The 17,478-nt window shown below is 43.1% G+C and overlaps 1 protein-coding gene across 1 annotated transcript in view; it reads left to right on the forward strand.

Annotated features, from left to right (window-relative positions):
* AMPH (amphiphysin) overlaps positions 1–16,370 on the forward strand; it is a 296,706-nt gene extending 280,336 nt beyond the window's left edge. The window contains exons 19-22 of the mRNA XM_030207529.1: positions 3,118–3,240; positions 6,622–6,888; positions 11,710–11,808; positions 14,156–16,370. Coding sequence (XP_030063389.1) covers positions 3,118–3,240; positions 6,622–6,888; positions 11,710–11,808; positions 14,156–14,263 — 597 coding nt within the window. The 3' untranslated portion in view covers positions 14,264–16,370. The remainder of the gene's footprint in view (positions 1–3,117; positions 3,241–6,621; positions 6,889–11,709; positions 11,809–14,155) is intronic.
* Positions 16,371–17,478: the final 1,108 nt, after the last annotated feature.

Consider the following 17,478-nt stretch of genomic DNA (forward strand, 5'->3'; position numbering starts at 1 on the left):
ATACCCAGCTGTATCTCTCCACACCAGACATCACCGCCAAGACCCAGGTCAAGGTATCGACCTGCCTATCCGACATTGCTGCCTGGATGTCCAACCGCCACCTGAAGCTGAACATGTCCAAAACCGAGCTCCTCGTCTTTCCACCTAAACCCACTTCTCCTCTTCCTCCACTCTCTATCTCAGTTGATAACACCCTCATCCTCCCCGTCCCATCTGCCCGCAACCTTGGAGTCATCTTCGACTCCTCCCTCTCCTTCTCTGCGCATATCCAACAGACTGCCAAGACCTGTCGCTTCTTCCTCTTCAGCATCAGCAAAATTCGCCCTTTCTTCTCTGAGCACACCACATGAACTCTCGTCCATGCTCTCATTACCTCTCGCCTTGACTACTGCAACTTACTCCTCACCGGCCTCCCACTTAGCCATCTATCCCCCCTTCAATCCGTTCAGAACGCTGCCGCACGTCTTATATTCCGCCAGAACCGATATACTCATATCACCCCTCTCCTCAAGTCACTTCACTGGCTTCCGATCAGATACCGCATACAATTCAAGCTTCTACTCCTTACCTACAAATGCACCCGGTCTGCAGTTCCTCACTACCTCTCTACCCTCATCTCGCCCTATGTTCCCGCCCGTAACCTCCGCTCACAGGACAAATCCCTCCTTTCAGTACCCTTCTTCACCACTGCCAACTCCAGGCTCCGCTCATTCTGCCTTGCCTCACCCTATGCCTGGAACAATCTTCCTCAACCCCTACGCCAAGCCCCCTCACTACCCATCTTCAAATCTCTGCTTAAAACTCACCTCTTCAATGCTGCCTTCGGCACCTAACCTTTCGAGAAATATAGTATGCCCTACCAGATTGACTCTACACTTGTCTTTTAGATTGTACACTTGTCTCTAGATTGTACACCTGTCTTTTAGATTGTACACTTGTCTTTAGATTGTACACCTGTATTTTAGATTATAAACACCTTGAGCAGGGACTGTCCTTCCATGTTAAATTGTACAGTGCTGCGTAACCCTAGTAGCGCTTTAGAAATGTTAAGTAGTAAGTAGTAGTAGAAGGTGGTTTGAGTCATTTTCCAGTTAACTGGGGGTCTGTAGAATAGGATAAGTCATAATTGGTTGAGTAGAGTTTGGTCCTTGATTCTAATTGAGGCGATTTCCAGTTGTGGTGTTATGGATTCTGCTCTGGCTTCTACCTTTAAAAAGGATCTGCATAGCAGTGCAATACCCCCACCTCTTTTCTTGTTTCTGGTCCAGTGTAAGATTTTGTAGCCTGTTGCGTAAAGGTCCAGAATAATAAGGTCTTCTTTGTTGTGAAGCTATGTTTTGTTTAGGAAGGCCAAGCTGAGGTTTTCATCTGTTATCCAGTCTTTTATTATTTCTGTTTTGTTTACCACTGATCTGGCGTTGATGTAACCCACTGGTATTGGTAGGTAATCAACTTCTGGTAGCATGACTGTGGTTATTTTCATTAGTTGCCATTTATTTGGATTTCTGTGTTTCTTGGTTTCCTTTCTGGATCTCTGTTGTCCTTGGGTGTCAATTGAATGTTTTTTTATTTTTCAGAGTGCCCCATCTGGCTGTTTGGAGTCTACCCGGGAAGAGGTCAGCTCTTCCTGCTGGGTGATGTAGGTTGTATAGGATTGGCATTTTGTTGGTTACTTCTTGAGTCAGGGCAACCATAGATGTTATTATCATTAAGGTTGATAACCCTATTAGAAATTTTGTAATGTATGTTTCTTCTTTGGGATGTGGGGAGAGGTTGATGTGGTGCCTGGTTTCTGATTTGTTGTTCATCTATGTATATATGTATACGCACACACACACATGCACACACATATATATATATATATATAGATACATATTTATACACATCTCTTTTTTTTCTTTTTTACGTGTGTATTGGTGTGTGTGTGTGAGTCTGAGGCAGTCTGCGATTCCTTTTGATTTACCTGGTTTAGTGATCTTTTATGTGAGGAATTGTCCCGTGTGCCTGCACCTGCTGCTCCGGTGCTCCCACTGATGACACTGGGCTTGTTTCGCCATGTGGGTAGAGAGTATAGGTCAGGAGGGAATCATGTTTCTAGAAAGGCCCTCTGTACTGCCAAGTAGAGACTGTTCAGGGATGATCCTCTGCATGACTTTTGGGATCCAGAGCCGTTCCTGGCTGGTTTAATGGTTTTAAATATCGAGCGAAGTGTGACTAAATGCTGCAAGGGCAGTGCACAACTTATTAGCTGTGCATGTAACTGGGAGTCCCGCCCATACTTCACCATGTGTACACTCCCCTATAGCACTTATATGCACCCTTATAGAATAGTGCTTAGGGTACTTACAAGTACAAGTGATACTTTTTATACATATGCATGTGCAAAGGGGCACCTAGTTATAGAATTGCCTTTTTAGAATATGATAAAAGAGGCTTAGACTTGGTGTATAAACTATATTATCTTATTGTCTGTTGTTTATATTTGGTTTTATGCATTTTTATTGTTGTGTGTGTTTTATTGTTCCCCGCCTAGTTAATAGGTGAGTTCCAAATGTAATAAATAAATAAAATACATTTTGAATACGTGGCTATAATTGGAGAATCTCAGCAGGACAAAAAAAGACAGTCTGAACCAAAATGGAATTCAGAGTAATTGGAATGACAGTTTATTATGATGTTAGGTTTTTGTCTGCTATAGTCCATTACTGCATTTCATCCTTTGTTTTGAATATGCAGTCATTGAAATATCACCCCATACCTTACTACTGAACTTAGCTATTACAAATAATGGTCATCAATAAGAGTAGACCCAGAAAGCCCACAAGGCATCTAAGACCTTGCATTGCTGAAAGAAAAAATATTGCTTCCTTTCTGTGTATTTTAAATACAGTATAAACATGGTCAAGCTTTGTTCTAATGGAATACGTAGTGGAATCTGTCAGTTGGTCACTAGCAATGAGTGATACATGATAGGAAGGTAGCCCCATCCTCATTGCTGAGTTCCTTTGCATAGCTGACAAAGTGTATAATTGAATGGTTAGTTCTCATGCTTAAGTTCATGATCTGTTCATTAAAAGGCTGTAAATTAACAGTATGCTCTGATCATCTTGTTTTCAGACAGCGACTGTGTATGAGGGTGAAGGTGACCAGCCTTATGCAGAAGATAAACTGATAGAAGAAGAACAGCAGCAGGAGCTGGAACCACAGCCAGAGGCGCCAAGTGAGACAGTCGTGCCTCAGGTAGAATCCTACAGTAACACATTTTGGGGGAGATTCTATATATGGCGCCTAAAAAATCAGCGTGGAATCCAGTGCCAACTAAGCGTATTCTATAAGCCACGTCTAGATTTAGGCGCGATATATAGAATATACTTAGTTGATATCTCAGCACCTAAAACTACGCACCTCCATTTACACCAACAAAAATAAGGCGTAAATCCTGGAACGTAGATTTAGGTGCACTGGGCCATATTCTATAACTACAAGCGTAAATTTCAGAACACCCATGAAATGCCCATTTCCTTGCCCATAACCATGTCCCTTTTTGCCTGCGTGCGTTAGAAGTTAGGCGCACTGCATTACAGAATGTGCTTAGTGAGTTGTGCACATACATTCTAATTACTGATAATTAGTGCTCATTATTGCTTGTTAAGAGCTGTTATCAATGCTAATTAGCTTGTTAAGCCAATTAAGTTACACGCATTGTTATAGAATACGCTTGGTTTTTGGTGTGGAATGCTAGGCACACTATATAGAATTCAGGGGTTTATGCTTTGGGTGTATTCACAGCACCTTTGTGGTCTCTGGGGGGATTCAGTAAATTGCACCCAAAGTTAGATGCAGGGAAGATCTATGCTAAACCAGTAGTCTGCAAAGGGCATGCTGCACAGAGCATTCTTTTCAGAATACTAGCTCAGCGCAGATCTCGCACTTAACTTTGGGCACAAACGTATGCCCGCTGAAACCTGGTGTAAATGCTGGTGCACAATGAATAGCAGTTGGGCGCATAAATGAGCCTATTCTATAACATTGCACCTAAATTCTGGGAACACCCCTGACCCACCCAAACCCCTCCTATGGCCATGCTTCCTTTTGAGTTGTGCGCTTATAAAATTTTGGCATGCCTTTTAATGCATGGCATATCCATGGAGAAACCCAAATGAGTGTATTGACCGTTAATGGTTCATTAGCTAATTAGTTTTATGGGGATCTGGGATCCGCACCAAAAGTTGGGAAACCTGTACAGAATCTGGAGGTTTATGTTCTGAAAACAATTGTAACCGAATCTGCTGATTGACCCCTGCACCTTCTGCTATAGCAGCATGCCCCAGACAATCCATGTTTTATTTCCTCATTCCATGCAAAAGGCAAAAAATATGATCTCCTATATGACAAAAGAGTAGGGAAGGGACTTAGGCCAACCAATTAACCAATGCACTCCAGAGGTTGATTGCATAAAGCTTATTAAACAGATATCAAAGTACATGCAGACTCAACACAGAACCAGCAACAAAATGCCTGCCTCAGTAGTCAATGTATCTGTATATTGTGCAAATGATAAAACTTTAAAAAGTCAAAAAGAGTGTTCACATGAGCCAAAAAACTGCCACAGTGTTCTGTGTTGAGTCTCCATGGACTTTGATATTTGTTTAATAAACTTTCTGCAATCAACCTCTGGACTACATTGGTTAATTGGTTGACCTAAGTCCCTTCCCTACTCTTATTTCTGTGATTTTGTGCTTTAGGGAATTATCCTTTCTGTTGGTGTGTGTTGGTCTCCTATATGACAAGCCTGTAACCTCTCTGATTAACTTTTTGATGTATTGGGAGGTGGTGTTAATGGGTTACTGTTCCTGTATAGACTTTCTAAAAGTGCTTTTTTCAGCAAGCCCTTAATAGAAGGGGTTAATGAAGGTATCCTCCTTAATCCCCCATTGTTTATTTCCCCTTCAAATTAAAACTAAGAGGCCCTTTTACTAAGCTGTGTTCAGGGCCGGTCTTAGGGCGAGGTGACCGCATAGGGCCTCGCGCTCAAGGGGGCCCCGCGCGGCGCGGCTGATGTCGCCCCGCCCTGACCGCCCAAGCTCCAGTCCCCCCGCCCTCTGAATTTTAAGTTACCTCATCATCGACGTCGGGGACCAGAGCTGAATGAAGGAAAGGAAGACTCCCGAAGCGCCGCCCAGCAGCTCGCATGCTTTTCACTGCTGCTGCTACCTGCTGGCCGCTCCGATGTCGACGACGAGGTAACTTTTAAAATTCAGAGGGTGGGGGGGCCTTGGAGCTGGGAGGGAGGGAAGAAGCTGGGGAGTCCAGCCCTGGAGCTGGGGAGCCCTGGGGATGGCCCGGGAGCTCGGAGGGAGGGGTGGCCGCCCTGGAGCTCAGAGGGAGTGGTGGCTGGCCCTGGAGCTAGGGTGGGGCGGGTCTAGGATGGGGCCCCATCAGATTGATCTGCATAGGGCCCCGCACTTGCTAAGACCAGCCCTGGCTGTGTTAATCAGATAGCATGGATTTTAACATACAGTAGACATTAGTTCAGACCTGTGCTATTAAAGCAGCCAGTGTGTTAAAAACCCATGCTAGCTATTTAACGCAGAAGTGGGTGAGAGCTGGGCATGTCATAGGTTGCAGAAGTGGATGGTTATGACATCCACACACTACTGTCATAACTGCTAGAAGTGCAGTTTTACTTACAAGCAGCTCATAGTTAGTTGAAAACCACAGACTGTTGTCCAGTCCAGAGCTACCAGCTATCACTAGATAAAGGAACCACACCAGTGGTAATTCACAGGCCTAAACTATACCTTATACAAATATCACTAAAAAGATAAATTTTGGAAGCTTTTTACCAAAGAAAATAGCTCATTTTTTTTCCCTGGATAAAAGTGGGAGAGAAAGGGAGGGGGGGGGACTTAGGGCAAGTTTAGATCTAGGGAAGAAATAAAATGCATAGTTTTGCATTTTCAACATTGCTCGTGATTTTCAAGGAAAAAGTCCATGCAATACAAACAGGTATAAAAAATCTCTGTGGGAGAACTGATGCAGCAAAGTCCATGGCTAAATGTACCTACAGACTTTGCAGCTGCAGAGCTGCCAAGTTTCTAGATCCAAGAAGAAGATTTTGAGCCAGTTCTGGAATTTTAGCATTCCCATCTTGGTGCACTATGGGACCTGCAGCACTGATTTCAGTGGGTAGAGTCAAGGACTACAAATCCCACACTGCTTTGACTTGTAGGTTCAAAACCAAGGCTGACCAAAAGTCTCTCTCCTGGAGCTGGGTAACTAGGCAGCTTTGCTACTGCCTGCAAAGTTTTGAAAATTGTCCTTTAAAGAAGTAGAGCCTGGAGGACTCAAACGTTTCCACTCTCCAGATAGATTTAGGCCCTGCCCCCACAATGCTTCTGGCCCCTCATCTGTTAGAGCGAATGAATGTTGCCATATACCAACTTACACATACAAAATTTATTAGTTTATTGGCTGATCACATAACTACTTTTGAATATTGACCCACAGTTTTATACTACAACTCTCTGAAATTATTAAAAATATTATAAAGTAAAATCACAAAGTAAAAATTAGATGTTTTTAACAATAAAGAGACGTTTTACCTTCACTCTCTTGCAGGAAATAGGCATTATTCCTTCGGTGGTAATAGAGCCAGCATCCAACAATGAAGGTGAGGAGGAAAATTTTGATCCCAACATTGTCCGTCAACCAAAGGATGTAATGGAAGAATCCAGCTTTCAGAATGATGCTGGTGAGATACCAGAGGTTTCTCATGAGCAGAACACTGTGGAAGGAAGTCAGACCTTGCCTAGTGAAGAAAGCAAAGACAGCTTAGCACCAGAAGTTGATGAATCTCATGCAATGCCACCTGGCTTTCTCTATAAGGTATCATTTAAGATTGCATATGTATGACCTCTTTTGAAAATGTGTTTCTTTTTCTTCGAGCCTAGGGATATTATTTATTATGCATCTATAGTGATACCAACACATCGCAGCATGCTTTTTTTTTTTTTTTGTAATGATGCCGTATAGAAATGAGCACATTCTCTGGAAACAGTCTGCTCTGCCCCATACTGAGTTAGGTTTGCAATTTATCTAGCTCATTGCTAATGTTGGAAATGAGAACCACAAATCAAAATGGTGGATTGCTTGCATTCTTTTGAAATCCAAATGATTATAAATGAGGAAGGGGCAATTTTCCCTGATCCTGTGTTTCTGGAGATCCAACTGAACTCCCTCTCAGCAGAACTTATGCCTGGCTCCCTCTTCTCTCCACCTATGCACAACCTACTTTTCATCTTGGTTCAAGTTCATTAAGTTTGAGCTATGTGTCCCTGCTTGCTTTGTCAATGCTTTCTCAAGGCTTTGTGTGAGGGGGAAAAGGAACAGAGACAGGCCAAAAGAGGAAGCAGAGAAAAAGAGACCAAATGAGAAGAAGGGCACAGAGATAGGCTGCAAGGAAAGGAGAAAGACAGGCCAAGGGAACCAGAGAGAGGAAAGCAATTAAAGAAAGTAAAAGAAGGAAGAGAGACATACCAAGTAGGGAGAGAGTAAGAAATGGAACACGAAGAAAGCAGAAAGAAAAAGAAAGACAATGGGGGTGGTAGCAAGGCAGCAGGAGAAAATCTTGAAAGAGAGACAGATGACAAGAAAAAAAGGAGCCAGGTTTTGTGTGGGCAACCAAAGGTAAACTGGGAGACAGGCTTGGAGTGAGTGAGAGATGAGTAAACAAGTTGGACAGGCTAGAGTAAAAAGTGGCAGGATGGGGAAAAGGATGAGAAACAAGATAGAATGCAAGGGAGAGAAAGAGAAAAGTGTGAGAACAGAATATGAGCAGGAGACAGAAAATAGATCTAATAGGTAAAGAGGTTTGGGACAATCTGCAGAAAGAAGGGTAGAGACACATGGATAGGAATGAAAATGTTTCCATGCTAGCATTGACACCTGCCCTGAGGTATGTATAGAGGCTGATGACACCAATTCCTTATCCCTGACTCAATCCCCCTCCCGACATGAAGATCAAGGTCTTCCACCTTCCTGACACCAACCTGACACAATGTAAACCCACCAGTCACTGAACCTCCCCAACACCATCAAGCTGACCCATCCCCACTCTCACCTCCCGGTAGCCTAGAGGGAGAAAGGCACAATTCTTAGTTGCTCCTGCTCTTTTGGTGTCTCGGATTCAAAATAGCACCTCTGGCCTCTAATAGTAGCTCTTCTTTGGCAGCTTGACCCCTAGCAGTAGTATCTAGAGCTTGGGGACTGACAAATGTAATGGTAACTAAAACCATAGGTCTGTTCTTGAAAGGCTGTGTCTCTGCAAACATTTCTGTTTTCCTGGAAGAGGGGTCAGGGTATCAGAGTGTTAACAGCCCAGTGCTTCATGGGTTATCAGGTAATAGAACGGGCTGTGTGGAAGAACACAAGTACCTTTCAGTCTACTCTGCATCTAGTTACCTGCTGAAAGGTGTTAATTCTTTCATGAGGACCAACTGCTGTGGTCAAGACCTTTATATCTGAACCTTTTTAGGGTAAATCATTTGATATACCAGCTTTCTATGGTACTACTAAAGCAGTTTGATATATACAGGTACTTGAGTACAGGCTAAGTTCTCATACCTAACGTGAGCTCTTGTAGCATATGCTATACATACTCCTAATAAGGTTCCTACTGTGGGACAGCAGTTATCAAAACTGTAACATTTGTACACATTTTAGTGTGTTTTATCCCTTTCCTTTTCTAACAATTCTGAAGATACAAGTTGATACCTGTCATGCTGTGTTTTGGCATTTCTGTTCTTTTTAATCTTCATCATGCTGTGTGCCCTTTTCCAGTGTCTGCAGTGTTTCAGAGCTTATTTAAACATGGCCAAATGCTGATTGAACCGTAGAAAAGTGTTTTAGTCTTCTTGCTCATACTTTACACTTGTGGCCCACCACGAACATATTCCATGAGATTCATTTACTAGTGTTGCCATCTAATCACTGCTAAGCTTGTTTGGTTCTATGCCTCCCATACAGGATTCCTTTGTGTTTATCCCATGCAGTTGTGAATTCCATTACTGCTTTCATCTCCACCACCTCCCATGGGAGGGCATTCCAGGATCTATCACCCTATTCTTGAAAAAGTACTTCCCAATGTTATTCCTGAGTCAGCCCCCCCTGTAATCTAAATTCAAGTCCTCTAGATCTACCACCATCCCATCTCTGGAAAACGTTTGTATAATAATACCTTTCAAATGTTTGAATGTCTGTATCATATCACCCCGTCTCTCCTTTCCTCAGGTCATCAAGACGTACGTCTTGTGGTGCAAACCTCAGACCATTTTTGGTCATTTTTCTCTGAACTGCTACAAGTCTTTTTACATCATTAGCAAGATATGGCCTCCAAAGCTGAACACAATACTCCAAGTGGGGCCTCAGCAACAACTTGTACAGGTGTATCAGCACCTCCTTTCTTCTGTTTAACACTCTCTATGCAGACTAGCATCTTTCTGGCTCTGGCTACCCCCTTGTTGCATTGTTTCATCTCCTTGAGATCCTCAGACACTTTCACCCCAAGGTCCCTCTCCTGAGCTGTGCTTATCAATCTCTCTCCTCCTATCTTTTACATCTCCTTTGGATTTCTGCACCCCAAGTGCATCATTCTTCACATTAAATTTTAACTGCCAGACCTTTGACCATTCTTCTCATGGTGTCTACTCCCTCTGGGGTATCTGCTCTATTGGCTATCTTTGTGTCATCTGCAAAGAGGCAAACTTTTCCTTCTAATCCTTCAGTAATGTCTCTCACAAATATATTGAACAGAATCAGCTCCAGTACTGACCCCTGAGGCACTCCACTACTTACCTTCCTCCACTACTTACCTTCCTTTCCTCTGAGCAAATAGGCTACCTAACTGGACTTACCTGAAGCAATCCCTGTATGTACTTGTATGTAATATGTAAACTGCTTTGGTTGTACCACAGAAAGGTGGTATATCATAAATGAGGGACTAGCGAGCAGGAAGTTTATTCGTGAGTGATTACTTCTTGTTACTCACGCCTTGATACGGCACTTCTCTAGTGAAACTATGGCCAAATTTGGCATGCTGAACCAATGACTCACACATTTCCCTGCACTTGAAAGCTAAGTTTGGATTTGATTCTTTCATGTTTTATTTGGATCCCTCATATACTCTGTGGAGATAGCATTTATGTATATCAAAGGGTTTTTTGCCTATGACGAAAAATATACCCAACATTTACATACATAAAAACTCCGCCCTTGTTATTAACCTATAACTATTGGGTTGGAGGTTGGGCTTGAATCAGAGGCTTTTTCCCTTACCCTTTCAAACAATACAAATGCACCTCACAGAGTTATAGTTGTTGTGTTCTTTTGAGAGTTTTCTTTTGCCAATTACCTTGAGAGTTATATTTATATATCATAAATGTTAAACATAAACTGCTGAAGCTAAAGAAACACAGCAACCTTATCTGATTTTCATTTCCATTCAATGAGATACTATAGCCTGACAAGAAGTCAGTTTTCTCCAGAACCAAATTGGCTTACAGAACTCTATAGATACTAGACATTGAGGGGCATAATTGAACGAAAACGTCTATCTCCATGGGCGTTTATCTCCGAGAACGGGTCCGTGAAGGGGCGGACCGAACCGTATTTTCGAAAAAAATAGACGTCCATGTTTTATTCGACAATTTGTGAGCTGGACGTTTTTGTTTTTCAGTGATAATGGAAAATGAAAGCGCCCAGCTCAAAAACGAATAAATCCAAGGCATTTGTTCGTGGGAGGGGCCAGGAGTCGTAGTGCACTGGTCCCCCTCACATGCCAGGACACCAACCGGGCACCCTAGGGGGCACTTTTACAAAAACAAAAAAAGGTAAAAGAGCTCCCAGGTGCATAGCACCCTTCCCTTGTGTGTTGAGCCCCCCAAATCCCCCTCAAAACCCACTGCCCACAAGTCTACACCATTACTATAGCCCTAAGGGGTGAAGGGGGGCACCTACATGTGGGTACAGTGGGTTTGGGGGGGGTTGGACGACTAAGCATTAAGCAGCACAATTGTAACAGGTAGGGGGGGATGGGCCTGGGTCCACCTGCCTGAAGTCCACTGCACCCCCTAACAACTGCTCCAGGGACCTGCATACTGCTGCCAGGGAGGTGGGTATGACATTTGAGGGTGAAAATAAAAATTTGTGAAACATCATTTTTTGTGGTGGGAGGGGGTTAGTGACCACTGGGGGAGTCAGGGGAGGTCATCCCCGATTCCCTCTGGTGGTAATCTGGTCATTTAGAGCACTTTTTGGGGCCTTATTCGTGAAAAAACAGGGTCCAGGAAAAGTGCCCTAAATTCTAGCTACAAACGCATACTTTTTTTTCATTATCGGCGAAAGGCGCCCATCTCTCCTCGGCCGATAACCATGCCCCAGTTCCACCTTCGCCACGCCTCCGACACGCCCCCGTCAACTTTGTACACTTTACGCCCCCGTCAACTTTGTACGCTTCCGCGATGGAGTGCAGTTGAAAACGTCCAAAATCGCCTTTCCATTATACCGATTTATTCGTTTTTGTGAGATAAACGTCTATCTCCCGATTTGGGTCGAAATCTAGGCGTTTTTCTCTTTCAATTATAAGGTGGATTGTGTGTGGGGGGGGGGGTGTTCACCTCTTTGATATTTTTGTTTTTACATTTTTTGCAGATTGAAGTGCTTCATGACTTCGAGGCAGCTAATGCAGATGAGCTAAATCTGAAACGGGGAGACATTGTGCTAGTAATCCCCTCACAGTCAGCTGATCTGGTAAGAATCAGTATCTAGGCACAGAGTAGTTATTGGCAAATAAAGCTACCTATGCAATAAAACTCATGCTAAAAACTTTTTAATGTTCAACTGGATAAAAATTTTACATGCACTGTAAAACAGTAGTCGGGGGTAGTTACTAACATGCATTCAGGTAATAGCTACAATATTTGCCTCTTAATACGTATTATACAACAATATTGCGCATTATTTTACTGTAGAACATGCTAGTTTAAACCACTGTGAGGTATATAATAATGAGATGCAAATGCAAGTTGTGCTATTCACGGAAGAATAATACCAGCTCAAAGTTGGCATTATTTTTCCTGCCTGGGAGCATTGGGCTGCTAACATATAACCTGATGCTCCCGAAGTTCCTGAACACCATCTAAAAGAGAACAGAGCTTTCTAGATAGGAATAGTGGATCACCCATCCCTCAAACAGACCCTTTACCCAAAGGCATATTTAAAAAGTTTAAGCCAAGCTCCCACCCCACCCCATTTCCATGAACCACCAGTCTGTGATTCCCCTCTCCCCAAAGAACCCCCACACCACCTAGGCCGTACCTGGGCTTATCTGAAGCAATCCCTGGTGACCTCCTACCCTTGCAGCTCTCTGTTCAAAATGGTGCCTCTCAACCCTTATTGGTAGTCTCACAGTACTATCACTAAGGCTCAAGCCGCCATGTAAGGATAAAGACCTTAAACCACGACTGGGGGGCAGGAAGGAGTTGGCAGGAGGCGTGATGCTGGGGAGCCAGGGTGCCATTTCATCCCTGTCTTGGGTGGCAGATTGTCTTGGGCCCCCCTGCTAATATCCATGAAAGTAGAAGTTGTCTATGTAGTTTTTATTCTTTCCAATAAATGCTGGAATGAATTATACATAAGTGGCAGATAATGCCCATCTGTTTGGTCATCTATTTGTCCATCTGTATATATCTGAAAGCAAAATAACTCTCCAAAAATTTAACAGAATGGAACCACATTTGGCATGAGAGAAAATCCAATGAAAAGACACATTGCTTTTATTTTAATCAGCAATCCAAGTTAAACTTACTTGTACAGAAATTCAGTTCACCATAACAATATAGCAGTAAATAGTAAAATAACAAAGGAAATATAAATGAATATGGTAACCAAGACACATTACTTTTGAAAATGGATCAGATCAGACTGGGGCTTCCCAAGAAATAAGTTCACCCAAAAAATGGCCCAATGCAATTCTATGGAAAAAGCAGTTCCAGCTTCTGTACCATAGCAAATTTGATACAGTTAAACACAGCAGTTAGGAAATTACTCCTTTCAAACAGCCTTTTCCTTCTTCTTTATTGTACAGGTCACAGAAAAACACATACATGCCCCACAAGCCCAGACACATACATACCATATACACACACTCCAGACCAGTGGTGTAGCTACGTGGGGCCACGGGGGCCTGGGCCCCCGTAGATTTGGCCATGGACCCCCCTGCTGATGACCCTCTCAACCCCCCTCCCGCCACCAACCCCCCCCCCCCCCACCACCGCCGTCACCGTCGGCTACCTTTGCTGGCAGGGGACCCCAACCCCCGCCAGACGAGGTCCTCTTCTTCCAGCGCAAGGCTTTGTTCTGTTTCTGTGAGTCTGACGTCAGACTCACAGAAACAGAATGAAGCCTTGCAGATCAGCCAGCGGCCGTCAGATTCACAGAAACAGAACGAAGCCTTGCGCCGGAAGAAGAGGACCTCGGCTGGCGGGGGTTGGGGTCCCCCGCCAGCAAAGGTAGCTGACGGCAGCGGTGGGGGAGAGTTGGCGGTGGGAGGGGGGTTGAGAGGGTCGTCAGCAGGGTGGAGGTCAAAGTTGGTGGTGGTGGCGGCGGCGGTGAGGGGGGGTCAAAATGGTGTGGGGGGGTCGGTGGCGCTGGGGGGGGCTAAAATATGCCCCCTCACATCAGGCTCTGGACCACCCTCCCGCCGAAGTCTGGCTACGCCCCTGCAAGTCCAGTCACACAACACACACACACACACACACACACACACACACACTTAACGTATGTGCACCCTGTTTGTGCTTTCAAGGTGAAAGATCTCATCCATCTTGTCACTGCATAAAGGTGATGGTCAGTGCTCATAAATATCATACCTGAAAGTATGTTTGCAACTAAAAACACGACCTGTAAAATGTTATCATCTTTTTTTTTTGTAACTTGAAGCTTTATTAATATTTAACATAAATTAAAATAGTGTTAGATCAAGGAAAACCAATGGGAAGCAAAGTTATTAAAATGGAAGTCACTGCAGGTATACGGTTGCTGGGCATGAATATCTGAGAGGTGCATTATGCACTGATGTCTCCTGTCTTTTCCCCAGGATGCTGGCTGGTTGACAGGTGTTAAGGAGTCAGACTGGCTTTCGTACAGAGATCTCAGCACTTACAAGGGACTGTTTCCAGAGAACTTCACCCAGCAATTAGATTAGCTCACCTCAGGCATGCAGGTGGAACAGGATACTCATTCAGCAGGTGTCTACCTCTGGGAAAGGGAGGAGCTCCACTATATACTACACTGCTAATGGTTATGGACTTGTGATGGACAAAACATATCAGGAGAAAGAAGCAAGAAGGACGCTCATGTCTTCGAAATCAGTAAGGCTTCAATTCACCAAAATTTGGGACTTAGCAAAATTTGTGGCTGAAAATTATTCAGTAACTTCAAAGAATGAAAACAATCCCATCACACATCTTAGAAGGTTATGTGTGTGTTAGGAAAAGAGAAGAAAGCACTCCATCCCTATACGCAGGTCTTTTCAGGCTCACCCTAGCTCAGAATCACGTGAAACCGTATCAGCTTCATGGTAATATGCAAGTCCTTCACTATCCCTTTTCAGGTACTCATAGCCACTCTCCTGATGTCCCCAACATCTGGGAATGGGCAGAAGCAACCCACTGCATTTTCCAACTCTGGTGTTACTTCAGACTAGGGGCAAGAAGCTAAATCCTATGCCCACTTTTCAGTCACCATACCAGCTCAGTTACACCTGCTCAAAAGCACTTAAGCCAACTTTAGAGGAATCAACGAGGAAAAGGGAAACAAGAAAAAAACCTAGAAATCTTTGTTATTCTAATGGCAAATTCATCTTCTCTCACACATGTGTACACACACACACACACACAATCATAATAAAGAGAAAATATATGAAAAATGTCTCCTATAAAATACAACAATTAGTAAACGTGCATGAGCAGGCAGAAAGTCCGTAAAAATTGAAAATGTCATCTCATCGCTTTTGCACAATTTTATTTTTGGTGTTATATAGTAAAAGAAGTGGAATCATTCCGGCCATCTCCCCTTTGTGTCCAAAAGGGAGAAAAGAGTATTAAAGGAGTCAAAAGAGCTCCCTTTTGAAGCAGTGGAATCTTGGATTCTGGCAGGTGCTCTGACCCTGCTCTTTTGCCAACCTCAGGAGGTGAATAAAGGGCACATGTGTAAGGGGTAAAGGGATAAAGGGTCATGGATTTGATATACCACCTTTCCAGTGGTACAACCAAACGTGTTTCTAGGCATGTTGCCAGTGGATCAGAGGATATTAATGAGGCATCTGGGTGACTCTTCCTCCTGCGTACCTCCAATACCTTTTTTCATTCCGTAATAAAAATATTACTTTTATTTTTCTTTTTCAAAATATGACAGCAGCTATTAGGCAAATTCCATTAGTCCCCCGTGAGTCACTCTCCAGAGGCCGAAAATAATTTGGGTGAATCGAACCCTGAGAAAGAAGCTGTCCTCTCTTTGTTCACTTGTGTGCAGCAGCAGCAGCAGCGGCCAGTTTGTGTGTGCTTTGTCAGAGGTACAGTGTGGTGGTCCTGTACGTGATCCCTTTCCATAAGATTATACAGCAATCTCCTTGAGGCCAGAACCTTAACTTCTCTGCCCTATGTGTGCAATGTTAATGATTACTGCACTGCAGAAGGTTTGATAGTGATCCTGTAGTGATGAGGTCGGAAACAATATTTACAAGTTTTACATGTTCAATGAAAAACACTAAAAATATTTTTAAAATATTGCTGCAGACTTTTGTTTTTTTCAATATTATTTTCAGATCTCTTATAACACAGCTCTCCAGTATCGAATTGGTCTGTTCTCCTTTGCAGTGTTTTCTTTGTCTTCTGTGGTATCACTGATGCGTGAATTGCTTTTACACTTTCCTGGCATGATGTTAAATGGTTTCGTTTAAGAAATAATAAATGCAATTAACCAAGGCAAAGCTAGCTGCTTCTTTGACAAACAATTTAGAATTTTTCTATGTTTGTGCAATGTGATTTCTCCATGGCAAATACAAGCAGCAATTATAAAGTTCCCGCTCTAGGCCTCCAAAGGTCGAGCAGGAAATTCGCTTCCCTCTTTCTTCCTCTCTCCTTCTACCCTTCTCCACTCTAACTGAAGTGGACAGAGGTGAAATGCCCTGCATAGAATGACCAGTACCAATATCTCATTCTACTAGTTCATTGAACGATGTAAGCAGAACATGTGTAGCTGAAATCATTATTACTCTGTGTAATTCAACACTTCATGCAGTCTCTCTAAAACAAGACATATGGTGTAAAAATTTATTTGTGAATCTTCTGTTTTCTAGTGTTGTGTCATCCCAAATAAAAGTTTGCTCATCTCCAAAGTAATGCTTGATTTCCAGCATGGCTTCTATTTATGAAGGTACCTTAATTCCTGCTCTTAAACAGGAATTTTTTTGAAATGGGGAAAAAAAAAAAGGCGCATGCATTTATACATCACAGACAATTACAGCCGAAGCCTGAGACTCATGTACTCCAAAGAAACCACAGTAGATAGCTAGATGTTCAAAGGAGACTTTTCTTAGAGCTGCATCTCACTTGTGTGGACAGACAGAGGAAAATGCACAGTCCTAGTGACATTAGATTCACTCAAGCTTCTACATACAGTTTCTCAGAAGCATGCACATTCACTGGACTCATAGAAGCCAGATTTGTGTGGGTGCTGAACACTCCCAATATTGAGCAACTTCCTTCATTGTCTCCAAGGAGGGGTAATTTATATTGTGTTTAACATCCCCGATCATTTTGGGTTTCAGTCACCTGCAGTCCAGTGAGACAGAAGCCAGCCTACAAGAACACACTATGGCATACCTTTTATCTAATACCAGCTGCTTAAATATGAAGGTTTTGAGGTAGGTGGAAGTATGAGAAAGTATTGATGGAGTGTAAAATATTCCTTGTTATACATTTTTTTAATACATTTTTTTCAATTGGGTGACCGCACCTCGAATATTGTGTTCAATTCTGGTCACCGCATCTCAAAAAAGATATAGTGGAATTAGAAAAGGTGCAGAGAAAGGCGACGAAAATTATAAAGGGGATGGGACAACTTCCCCATGAGGAAATGCTGAAGCATCTAGGGCTCATCAGCATGGAGAAGAGAGGGCTGAGGGGAGACATGATAGAGGTCTATAAAATAATGAGTGGAGTGAAACGGGTAGATGTGAATCATTTGTTTACTCATTCCAAAAATACTAGGACTAGGGGGCATTTGATGAAGCTACAAAGTAATAAATTTAATACGAATTGGAGAAACTTTTTCTTCACTCAACGTGTAATTAAACTCTGGAATTCATTGCCAGAGAATGTGGTAAAGGCGGTTAGCTTAGCGGGCTTCCTAAAGGAA

This window comes from Microcaecilia unicolor, chromosome 1, assembly GCF_901765095.1.
Source record: "Microcaecilia unicolor chromosome 1, aMicUni1.1, whole genome shotgun sequence".
Classification (NCBI taxonomy): Eukaryota; Metazoa; Chordata; class Amphibia; order Gymnophiona; family Siphonopidae; genus Microcaecilia; species Microcaecilia unicolor.